Source organism: Balaenoptera borealis (assembly GCF_965194805.1).
Source record: "Balaenoptera borealis genome assembly, chromosome: 17".
Taxonomy (NCBI): Eukaryota; Metazoa; Chordata; class Mammalia; order Artiodactyla; family Balaenopteridae; genus Balaenoptera; species Balaenoptera borealis.
In genome coordinates, this window is record NC_138876.1 from 53,983,948 (window position 1) to 53,996,773 (window position 12,826).

At 35.3% G+C, this 12,826-nt stretch overlaps 2 protein-coding genes across 12 annotated transcripts in view; one reads left to right on the plus strand and one right to left on the minus strand.

Moving 5' to 3' along the window:
* The window catches only part of RMDN1 (regulator of microtubule dynamics 1), a 42,798-nt gene extending 34,560 nt beyond the window's left edge, over positions 1–8,238 (plus strand). For 3 of the 6 annotated variants that reach the window (XM_082363599.1, XM_082363601.1, XM_082363604.1), the window contains 2 exons: positions 1,337–1,431; positions 1,845–8,238. In XM_082363599.1, the coding sequence (XP_082219725.1) occupies positions 1,337–1,431; positions 1,845–1,895 (146 nt within the window). In that variant the 3' untranslated portion in view covers positions 1,896–8,238. Of the gene's footprint in view, positions 1–1,297; positions 1,432–1,844 lie in introns of all 6 variants that reach the window. The other 3 variants (XM_082363598.1, XM_082363600.1, XM_082363602.1) reach the window with 1 other exon arrangement.
* WWP1 (WW domain containing E3 ubiquitin protein ligase 1) overlaps positions 7,906–12,826 on the minus strand; it is a 108,436-nt gene continuing 103,515 nt past the window's right edge. For all 6 annotated transcript variants that reach the window (XM_082363414.1, XM_082363413.1, XM_082363412.1 and 3 more), the window contains one exon: positions 7,906–8,597. In XM_082363414.1, coding sequence (XP_082219540.1) covers positions 8,498–8,597 — 100 coding nt within the window. In that variant the 3' untranslated portion in view covers positions 7,906–8,497. The remainder of the gene's footprint in view (positions 8,598–12,826) is intronic.

A 12,826-nucleotide genomic window follows, 5' to 3' on the forward strand; every position in this document is an offset into this window, starting at 1 on the left:
TTGAAAAAAACATGATCATACTCTTGTGGAACTAAAATAATCCTTGGTAATTCCAGTCATCCTCCAGGTTTTACCTTCAAGGTCACTTCCTCTAGGGGGGGGCCCTCTCCTTATGGCCCATGTCTGGTTCAGAAGCTCCTCCTATGCTTTTAGTACCTTTTACTTCCTCCATCATGGCCCTTATCACTCCATAGTATGAATATTTGTTTACATGTCTAAAACTAAATTCAGGGAAGATGGGGACTCTTGTCTTCTTGCTCACAGTTGAATCCTCATTGCTTAGCACATAATGCTTGGCAAATTTGCTGAATGAGTAAGTAGATGAATGAATGAATGAATGAATTTACTTAACTCCAAGGAAACTTTAAGCACATCAACATGGCACCTCACAAATATGTTCAAATTAAAGAAATAAAACAGTTTTGGGTTAAGGGGCAAATGGAGTTAATCATAAATTATATCCAGGAAGAATTATGCTTTGAATATAGAAGGGTCCCAGGTTGATAGGAGGAAACTGTAGAAAGAATTAATGAAGTTAGTGAGACAGTCCCATGCTTTCATTCATAGGCTTTATGTTCACATTTTTGCTTCAGCCAAGAATCCTGCTAAAATTCTATTCAGCCTCCAAGTTAGCCCAGGTGTAACCTCTTAGTTAGTTGCTTTTTCTTTGGTTTCTCATAGCACTTTAAAATTTGTACACCTATCAAAGCATTCCTTTTATTCCTATATTACATTTAGTTGTGCTCATGCTTGTCTCTCCTTTTCATTATAAATTCCAAAAGAGCAGAGACTTTGTTTTATCTATGCTTAAACACAGCCCACATTCAGTAAAGGTTGACCAAATGTGTGTGTGTATATACACACACACATATCATCATGATTTCATTTACTCATTCAACAAATGTATATTGAGTACAGTTCTAGGCACTGTTCTAGGCACTTAGGATGCAGGGAGCAAAAGAGATGATAAAAAGAAAACCCTTGTCCTTCTGGAGCTTATATTCTATCAGGACCCTCAGTTTTCCATCTATTAAATAGAGTACCAATTTTATGAAATTGCTGTGAAAATGAGAAATGTGTGTAATATAGTGCCTGGCACATAGTAGACACTCAGTAAATGGTAATTATAAAATTTTTTGATATGAATAGTTGAACAAAAGAGTATTCTAATTAGCCTAATCATTTATTGACCACACAAGTATATTATTGGAATTTAGATGAAAAAAATTAAGCCTTTAAAAATAAGAGCAATACGATTTCATATGAGATAAATTTAAATTGTTTTTCTTATGTACAGTGGATCCAAACTTCTATAGCAAAAACTTGCTCCTTCTAGGAAAGACATATTTGAAGCTACGCAACAAAAAGCTTGCTGCTTTCTGGCTAACAAAAGCCAAGGACTATCCAGCGCACACAGAGGAGGATAAACAGGTAAAACATCTCCAATAAAGTAAGGCAGATAGGTTTCCACTGAGGCACATTAAGTAAAGGTGAATCAAGAACTTCTTTAAAAACATAATTGTCCAAATGCGTATTGTTAAATAACAGTGTTTATTTCAAATGTGTATAGCAAATATTTAGTTACTATCAACAAACATGTATGAATTACTTGCTGCAATATAGAATTATTCCTGTTTGACATATATATAGCAGATCGAAAAAGATTTCTAAAACAAAAGGCAAGGGACATGTACTAATGTGGACGCGTTAAGTTCTCTTAAGAAATTTTATTCTTACAATGTGCTATCCTGGTTTTTTGGAAATTCTTAGAAACTATAAACTTGTTTCACAAGTTGATCTCTGTGCTGTACTGTTTATTTATAATATGTATTCTTCCATTTTAGATACAGACAGAAGCTGCTCAGTTGCTTACAGGTTTCAGTGACAAGAACTGAGAATTTTTCAGTGAAATATCTAAGAAGCAGTGCCTTTTCATCAAATTATAAAGATAATAAATACATTATACTGTTCTATGGCTGTTTTCTCAGTTCTTTTAATGTTGTGACCATTTAACAAATTAAATATACAAAATTCTAGATTTCTTCACAAATAACAAGGCAAAAGAAATAATTGCTGCAAGAGTGGTAGAGAGATAGATATCCATGGCTTAGAGGCTGAGATTATTGTGCACCTGAGACACCAGCAATACAAAGGGTATGAATTGGATCACATCAGGATGGGAGATCAAGAAAAGAAAGCTCTGTGGAAGAGGTGGCATAGGGGGAGTGCATTTTCTAGTTGGATTGATTCAAAGCTGAGATCTTGCAGAGAAGGTACAGTGAAAGTTAGGAGGTTAGGATGATGAGAGTTCTTGGTATAAAGTATTTAAATGATGTATCTTGGAGCCAACCTGCATAAGGAAAGAACTCAAGTCATGAGAGGACTGAAAATGGAGTGGTTTCTTTTTTAAAATGTGAGGTAGTCTTACAAGTGGTTTGATTTTGTCACTAGGCGAGCTCAAATTCTATTCCCTAATGGGGTGAAAGGAACACAAAACTCAAGGGGGAAATGGAAATTAAGATGTTTTAAATAGGCAGGACAGTGATACTGGGGGTGCCACCACTACAAAAATCTTAAGTTTTGTAAAAAGTAGTATCTTGAATGCCACTTATAGAAATCTGAGTGTATGTGTAGGTGGATTTTTCTCAAAGGGAAAACGCAGGTAATGTTGTGGGTATGTGCTGTTTCAGTTTATCATGTATATTTTCAAACAGAAGGGAAAACTGCAAGTATTGGACTCTTATAAACCCATCTCTGGTTCAACAACTGCTAATCTTTTGCTATATTTTACTTATGTGTGTATATATTCGTATTTATATATATTTCTGAACTTTTAAAATTAATAGCAGACAACATATTTCATCCCTAAATACTTCAGCATTCATCGTCTCAGAATAAGGACATCCTTCTAAACAAATACAAGTCCATATCACAACTAGAATGTTAACAGTAATTCTTTATCATCATCTAATATCCAACCATATTCAAATATCCTCAAATGTCCCAAAATGTCTTACACTTTTAAAAACCAGGATTCAAAGATCATAGATTGCATTTAATTTTCTGCCTTAGTTTTTTTAAAGCTAGAACAGTAACCCCATCTTTTTTTTCTCACATCATTGACTTTTTGAAGGGGCCAGTCCAATTGTCTTATAGATTGTCCCTCATTCCAGAATGGCCTTGCTGACCACACTTAAAGAAACACTGTTCCTTCTTATTTTCAGGGACTCAAGTTAATTATATGTATATTAGATCTTCTTTGCCTTTTATATTTATCACTTTCTCTGATTTTTCTTTTACCTCTCAGTTTCATTTTCTTGTCTTTTTTCATTTCTATCTTCCATGTCCCTTACTGTTTTATGTTTTCTTCCTTAGATACTATTTGTCTTCACTTCTGAGATGTTTTTGTCTTTTTCTTCAATTTTTTTTTCCTGATTGATTTCAGTTAACAGGCATTTCACATCCTCATGTTGTTTGTCCAGTTCTGAATTTTTGAATTTCTAATTTGGATTTTTTTCATGTCTGCAGTTATTTATTTTTAATTCATACTAGTATATTGTGCTTAAGAATTTTACTGTTTTCTCTGTGTTGAGCATTTTCATCTGAAATTTCCTCATTTTCAGTTTTCATTTTAGAGTGACTTTGAATGTTATTTTTTGGAGGTGTGACTTTTGTGTGTGTGCTGAGTTACCAGCAACGCCAGGTTATCAAATGGGAGGTAAGGGGTTTGGATTAGTTCAGTAATAAATATCGTGTGCTACACAGTTTTTGTAAAATAAGGTATCTTTCAGTAATAAAGCCTTTTATGGAGGGGAGGCTCTGTCTTGGATATTATACAGGGCTTTAAAAATTTTTTTTTTCCTTTGAAATAATTATACATTCATAAGAAGTTGTCAAAAAATAGTACACAGAGAGGTCCTGTGTATCCTTCCCTCAGTTTGCCTCAATGGTAACATAACTACAGTACAATATCAAAACCAGGAAACTGTACAGTCCACAGACCTTATTCAGATTTTACCACTTTTAAGTGATCTCACTTGTGTGTGTGTTCTGTGCAGTTTTGTCACGTGTAAGTTTTTGTAACTGCCACAATCAAGATACGGAACTGTTCCATCACAAAAATTCTTACTGCTATCCCTTTATAGTCAAACCCATTCCCTGCCATCATCCCTAATTCTGACAGCCGCTAATCTGTTCTCTATAATTTTGTTATTTCAAGAACATTATATAAATGGATCGTACAGAATGTGACCTTTTGGGATTGGCTTTTTTCATTCAGCATAACTCCTTTTTGAGAAGTATCTAAATTCAGTCAATAGTTCCTTTTTATTGTTGATTATATTTCATTGTATGGGTGTACCAGTTTATTTAACTATCCACCTTAGGCCATTTAAGCTGTTTCCAGTCTTTGGCTGCTATGAACTTAAGGCTGATATAACTATATCAACAAATTTTCATCTCTGTGGGATAAACGTCCAGAAGTGTGGTTGCTGGGTCTTTTATAGAGCTGCTATCTATCTTTTTTCTCTCTTTACAAAGGAATAGCTGCCTTCTCCAAGATGTGGTACCTTCCCAAGATTCTGATTATGTGTGCTTCCTCAGCCTCTTTCTTTTGACTTCCCAGGAGTCTGACTTACCAGTTCTCACACTGGTTCTTCGCATTTCTCCACTCAGGGTGGGATCTACTACTTCCGGGAATGAACCCTGAGACCCCATTATATTCTCCTTACTGTGCAGTCCCTACTTGACTTGGTTCTTGTGTGTTCCAGAGCTGACTGCTAGTTTGAGATGCCTGTTTCTCCACATATATGTAAACAGAAGTTTGTAGTATTCTGTCTTCTAAACATATTACAGACATGGGCTGTGGGTGATTATAACTGCCTCTTATGCATCTGTTTCCTTCCTTCTTTTAAGAATGAGAGAAGAAATCTGATTTGGAATGTGGCTGTTATCCTACTATAATCTGAAAGCTCTCAATTAACTCCCTGTTACCAGAAATTTTCCTAAGTGTTTAATCATAGACTGTGGACTTTGTAAAAATGAATTCTCTCAGACTCACTTTTTAAAATAAGCATAATTACATGGAGAAAACAAAACAAAACAAAAACAATAACCTAATGGAATTGTGAGGATTAAAGAACATGTATTTACTGTATCAGTAAATATTTAAAAATGCTATTATCATCTGATTGTGTTCTCCTTGGTCAAGACTGGGGAGAGAAAATTTGGAATTTAGGAGATGCCGCTTTTGTTCCAATTTCAGTATACATGCTGCCAAAGTGAGCACAGGAGAGGCCACTTTTGGACTTTTACTCTGTTGATTTGGGGGGGGGGGGTGGTTTCCCCTTCTCATTTTTTTGTTGCATTTATGTGGTGTTCACTATACAACCTGTTTGGACTGTGCCTGGGCATTATTGGGAAGAAAAAATAGGAGGGGTTGATTACTTTGGCAAGGGCCATGAAGTTTTTATTTAACCAATGTCCTGTTCTGGCCCATTGCACTGCCCTGTATGTTTCTGTCTTGTGACTGAAGAATATACAGTAGGTACAAAGGAACCTCATTAAGGTAAAGGCTCCTCTGATGTGGTCTGGGCTTTTCCCTTGAGAGACAGACCAAATCCCCAGTAGACTTCAAGTTTGGCTTTTAAGTTCAATGGATTAAGAAAAGTGGGGACTGTTATAAGAGAACCTTTATTCTCTCATCTGCCTATTTCAACCGGAGATTTCTGTTTGACTTCCATAATGCCCACTAGAGGATCTTCTTAGGTTCAACCAAATATTCAGACTCAAAAAGCCCATAGTAGGCTTCATCTGGCCCCAATTTACTCAGAAGCACAGAAACCATAGCTCACCCAGCAGGTCATTGTCAGGCCTCCTTACATTCAAAAGATGACCTTACAGCAGCAGTCTGTGTAGCAGCATATCCATGCAGCTCCCAGGAGTATCATCTCCCCAGGTGACAGCTCAGGAATCTCAAAGGGAAGTACAGTTACAAGTGTCCACATTCTGGGACGTCCAAAGCTAGGGTTTCCTATCAAGTGCCTGGAGTTTTCCCAGTCCAGATGCAACACACCAGTCAGGGGCCATTTTAAACAGAAGCAGCATTGCCTGACATTGTTGGCCCACACCACTCTATCTAGTTTTGAGAGCTGGAAAAGCTAGGTGGTTGACCTAAGGCTGGAGGGCAAAGAGTTTTGTTAATACTTTTGGCTTTAACTGCCCTGGAAGTACTAAAAACAAAACCACCACTTGTAGCTTCTTTTCCTGGAAGACAACTAATCTGATTGCTGAAACTGTGTTGTACCTGTGACCCACTGACTGGGCTGTTTACCGTGGTGGTGGTGGGTAGTGGCACTGAAATGAAGTGACAGTATGAACCTGTTTCTGAGCCTCCCTCATTTGCTGATTTCCTCATGAAGTGTCTGTGTTCAGGCGAAGCAAGCCCTGCACTTCTAATTTCTCTATGCCTGGCCCAGCACAGGACAGGGATGGGAAGAGGGGGGAAAAACAAGTCTCAGGTTTCTCTCACTGCCACTGAGTAGGTATAGCAAGACAATAAATCCTGCCTATAGGTCTGGATTTCTATAATTAATATGAAAGATAGAAGGACCTGATGAGTTCTCCAAACCAGCCTTCTCCAGAAAGCTGGTTTGGTCTCTCTGTAGGCTCTGTGTAGCCTCATCTGTTGTATGGTAATTTCTTACCTGAAGTGAGAAGGGGGGATGGGCACCCTGAAAGCTTCCTGTCTTCATTCCAATCTGCTACATGATGTTCTCTCATACTTCTACTGAATGACAGTAACTTCTGTCCGCAAACTTCATCAGCAGTGGTACTTTCATGGTATAATTTAAGCAGCCCTTTTGAAGACTGGTCACCCTCTATTGCATAGTCTGTTCTGTACATCAGTTTTCTTGTTTTTTGTTTGTTTTTTATTCTTTAGGCATGAAAATAACTAGAACATTAATAGTGAGGATTTGGGAAAAGAGTATTCAACCAAGTGGATCACTGACTTTATTTCATCTTTACTATGGATTTTGAATAAAAATGCAGAAGACCATCTAAATTAATACGTAGAAAAATAAAATTTTGGCAAAACAAAAACTACTGTTTAGGGAAGTTAAGTTGTATACTAGTATCTTCTGTATATACTTAGTAGTGAAATATGTTACAGTTAGCATTCTAAGACGTCAGTTCCATGGTTGTAAAAAAAAATTTTAAGTTAATGAAATTTACAGTACATACTGAAATAATGATACAAGTAGAAATTTAAATTTTTATATTAATAAGGAAGCCCAGCTTGCTAAAGCAGCATTAATATTCACATCAGATTTTAATTTGTTATACATTTTTGTAGTTCAGTAAAGGTCCTTGATAATGAAAAACAAAAAGTGTTATTGGGACAAAAATAATAATCTGTGTAAAAAAGAGGGGAAGACCAAAATATTTTTTATAAGCTTATTCAGATACATGGAATTTTCATGAATTTAAGAGGAATGAAGATATGCAAACAGTAATAGAAAATCAGTAGACTCATTTGAGTTTTCAAATGCTTATGTAAGTCTTCAATCCATCTGGTTTTATAAAACCAAAACTTTTAACACAAACAAAAGCAGAAAAGTTCACATTACCTTTTTATATGTTCCTAAGTATCAAATTGCATCAATTTATTATGAATTTAAAGAACATCACATATTTTAAAACTAAAGTACAGAAGTGCCTGATTCTTTTTAATTCCACAAATACTTAGCATCCCAAAGTAACATGTAAACAAACCTCTATGCTACTCAGTGAATTCTCTCCAATTTTTAGAATAAACTAAATGGTAGTAGATCTAGTATATGACTTTCATGTAAGTTACGGTTTCATTCATGACTTTGACTATATTAGAGATGTAGCAAAGAGGGAAAATTTTCAACTACTGTATTTATTTAAAACAAACTGACAGGTTCAAGCACCCATCTTAAGAAAAGCCAGCAGCATTTTTTAACATATTCAAAGTAAGATTTTGGCCTAAGCCCTTAATACCTTCCTGAACAGCCATGCAACAAAACACCCTCAAGAGGTGCTACAAAGGGAAAAAAACATGGAGTAATTTGTACTTCTTCCCCTGGATAACAGAAACAAGGTAAAGCAAATCCAGATTATTTTTGGATGAACGGCTGTCACGTTTAATACACTCTGAGCTCTATAAAACTAGAGCCACTATCATATATGCTTATATAGATACATACTTATTTTTAATAAAGTCTCTTGCTTGCTTCAACTTCAAAATTTAAGGATGATTTTTTTCCTAGTCAGTCACTTCAAGGGAACAATAAATAAAGTAGAAAAGGATGAACTGTTTTGCATATTTCTGTGGAAGAACGGAAAACATTTATACTTTGAGAGGTTCAGAAAATTCACTGTACAGAATGAACAGCTTATATACACTATCTGTGCAACTTTTCTTGGCTGGGGTATTTAAATGCAAGAGCTCCTCCAAGACAAGAAGCCACATTCATTCTTGTCCAAATCCCTCTGTCTCTTCTATTGCAAAAAGAAGTTTTTCCTTTAGTTGTTCATAACTCTTATATGGTGGTAGATCCAAGCGATTAAAACTGAACAAAAACAAAAACAAAATCAGATGTGTTTTCAATAAAACAAACTCTGAAAAGACTTCTAATACAATATTTTTTTAAAGCACATTTGAAAAACTAAATAGAGGAAGAATGTAAAAATTTTGCCAGAAGTATTCTAACACACAATTTACTACTGTGTTATTACTTAACATATATAATATTAAATATACAAATTTTCTTACAGCAGTCAATTCAAATTTAAGACCTAGTCACAAAAATATTTTAACGTTTCCCAGAGAAAGCTAGAATTACAAATAATAATTGTAGCAATGTGGATAAAACCGCTGGAATTTTTTTTTAAAAAAGCACTAATTTTTCTCTTTTCTATACTATTATTGTTACATTGTGTCATGAGTCCCCCTAACTTCTCTTGGGTTAAAGAGTCCATTTCTTTCACTCACTCAACCCACCAATTCATTCATCAGTTATTTATTGAGAATCTTTAATATATCAGGTATTTTTCCAGGAGCTGGTGATACAATGATGAAAAAGTAAAGTCCTTGTCCTCATTGAACTTACATTCTAATGTGGAGACAGTCAATAACCAAATATATATTTTTTGTCTTTTCAAATAACATCGTCATATGTATAACCGTTTCTAAAATAATATGCTTACAGTCTTGCTAGACTCAAAGAATTCCCTGCTGGGATTAACTGATGAAATATAGAAAATATTGAAAATGCTTAAAACATCAATGTATTGTTTTACAATTTACAAAGGTGTGAAATAACATTTAATTTTTTAAGATACAGCACTGAGTAGCTGGGTGGGTTAAGATTCAGGAGTTCTGGATTTTGGGTTTTGGTCCCCACTATTAGTGTCTAGTGAAATAGCTCTGAAAAGTCAAAACCTTTCTGTACTTTCATTTTCTCATGTGGAAGGTTTCTATAGATTATCCAGTTCCCTTCTACTACTCCTACCAGTTATCTGCCCTTGTAAGAGTCATGAAACCTGTAAATCAAGAAAGAGCCTTTTGAAACAAGGCAGCCAATTAAAATGGTATTCTTCTCAGACCACGTTATTCTGTTTGAAAAGTTGTTAATTTAACAGTAACAATTAAGAGGACTATATATCTTCCCATCATGTGCCCCCCTCCCCACCCCCACCTTTAAACTATGCCTCAAGGTAGTCTGATACTGAGCTGAGTATCAGAAACTGAAAAATTTTTATTTTATTTAATTTTTATTTTATTTAATTTTTATTTTATTTAATTTTTATTTTATTTAAACTATGCCTCAAGGTAGTCTGATACTGAGCTGAGTATCAAAAAACTGAAAATTTTTCAATAGAGCCCTATACTAACCAGTCACCTGCCTCTGTCAAATTGTCATTCTATTTACCAAATCTCCCCCATCTTTTCCCTCCTGATCATTTCTATTGCTGCTATATTTCTCCTATATATACTTCCCCATCATCTTTTATCTAGACCATCAGTATTTCCTGCCTACTGATCTTGCATCCTTTTTTTTTTTTAACTTCTTCACAACCTATCTAGCCTTATATCACTGCCAGGGGTACTTTCTTAAAAAGACATAATGGTTTAAAAAAACCTCTGCTGCTTCTAATGACTATGGATGGGGAAGTGGGGAAGGAAGCCTATGCTGTTTGGTATAGCCCCTATTAACTTATTTATTAATGTTCTACAAGCATACCACACACTTTTCTGTTCTATGACCATGCTCTTATGGCTCTCCTATGTTCTGGAATACCCTTTTCTGCCTATGATAATATTACTAAGAATCAGTCCAAATGCTACAACTTCCTCCAAGAATTCTCCTTGAACATGTTAAACAGACTTAATAATCCACCTCTCCATAAGCTCTTTTTTTTTTTTCAAAAGGACGAAGTAAAAATTTTATTTTTCACATGTGAGGACCTAGCAAATGCTGTAAGTTCTTGGATTTGGTGAAAATTAAAACATTATACACAAATTATGGTCATGTTTATCCATGTATATAATATGGAAGGTGAATATATGTAGAGAGTTGGCATTTGTAATCCATAAGCTCTTTTTATTTCTGTTTTAGCATTTACTTTACTCTGTATTATGACTGACTGTTTTTTTCCATTAGATTCCAAAACCCACAAAGGCAGAGTCATCTCTACTCTCCTAACACAAATCCATTCTGTATACAGTAGACATTTTGTAAATGTTGAGCTGAACCACATAAGAAAATGTATTACTTAAAAACATCCAAAACAGGGTTCTGTTTTAAGACATCAGCCATTATGTTTTGTGCTGGCTTACAAAAGGACAGACATACTAAAATCTATTCATCTTTTATTGAGTACTTACTATGTGACTATCAGAATACTATTTTAAGTTTTATTTTAGCTTTTGTTTTAGTTTCAGCTTTGAGTAAAGTTTGCTACTTCTATTTTCTTATATATAAAAAGGGAAGACATCAATACTTTTCTCATGGACTCTAAGGGAACAGTACGCTATTGGCTTGCTATACACTGAATATAGCCTGTGGCACCCCTGCCCTGAAAGCTGCCACCTCACTAAGCAAAGCACTGGGGATGACAGCACTAGGACCCAATCTGAGAATAATCAAGACTGCTTCCACCATAGGTTATGGCACTGCTTACCTCAGTCACTACCGAAAACTCAAGTCTTTCTGGATCATCTATTTTCATCTAAATTCTCATCCCAATACTGATCAATATTTCCCCTGATCTGAATTAAATCCCCACCTGTGTCCTCCATCTCAGACCTTTCCAATCCATTCTTTTGGACTTACATTTTATGATTTGCAGGCTTCTATAGTCTTAACAACTCCTCTCTTGACTTAACTGAAATCCAGCTAGTCTGAAATATTCTATTTCCTCTGCAGCCAGTCAACAAACTTTCCTCCTCTGAGGCAAACACAATCTGGCTATGCAACCTTCTTTCTGCACTTTTTGCTATCACCTGTTGACCATGTTCCTTCACTCACTGAAAGCTCTGGCACCTGCTTCATAGTCCTCTCATTCACATGGGTGACATGCAATGCCACAGCCTCTCAATTCTTGCCCTTCCTCAGTGACCTGTTCCTCTACTTCAGTATCATACCTTGAACCTTGTCATCACCAGTAAAGGAAATTACTAATTAAAACACTCTATTCTCTGATTATCTGTCTTTCCCAACTTATTTCAATTAAAATGCCAACCTATTAATCCATTACTTTCTCAACATCCTATCTTGTCCTCAGACTCTTCCTATCTTCACTTTTTACTTAAGCCACAGCCCATCATTATAATTACTTTAGAGGTCATGGTCCATCATTATAATCACTACCTTGCAAATATTTTAAAACCCTCTCTCTCCTTTTTGAACTTACTCAAAGTCAAACCCTGAATGAATTCAACCTTCTACTTTCTCATTCCTTGTACCTTAACAGTTGAAAATTACTGCGGGGAAAATCTGACAACTTAGGTAGATTAGTGTCACTTTAGATGAACTAGTAGATCCAAGTGGGCAATCAATGTTGTCCAGCATTCTCAGCCATATTTCTACTCTCTGACAGCTCTCCCTTTCTTTCTCCTCAAGTCTTTCCTTTCTTCACTGTTAGCCAGTGACCTCAACCTTATACCCTGAGAAAACAAACCAACAGTGGATTAACTCTATTATTCTTTCACAAAATCTAAAATCTATCTATAGTTTACATCCAACTTTTCTTCCTCTTCTGTTACAACAAAGGAAATGTTCTTGTTTTTATAAAGGGTGAATTCCTTAACTCACACTCAAAATCCCAATTCTTTTCATCTTTCTTAAAGAATTATCTTCTTTGGTTATGAACTCTCTGTCCCTGCCTCAACAATCTCTCCTCTATTGGATTCACCAATTTAATCTAACCTGGTGTTCTCAAATGTTTTTGGTCACAGGATCCCTTTTCACATCTGAAAATACTGAGAAACCCAAAGAGCTTTTGTTTATGTGAATTATAGCTGTTGATATTTACCATATTATAAGTTAAAGCAAATTTTAAAAGTAATTTACTTTGAAATAAAAGTAAAATTTTTATGAAAAAAAAAGACTTTTCAAAAAAGTAGTGAAAAGAGTGACCTTGTTTCATATTTTTGCAAATCATTTTAATATCTGGCTTAACAGAAGACATCTGGATTCTGATACCTATGTGAGCATTTATTCTGTGGGACTATATTGTTTTGGATTAAGCATATGAAAACTGTCCCCATACAGATATGCAGTTAGAAAACAGAGAT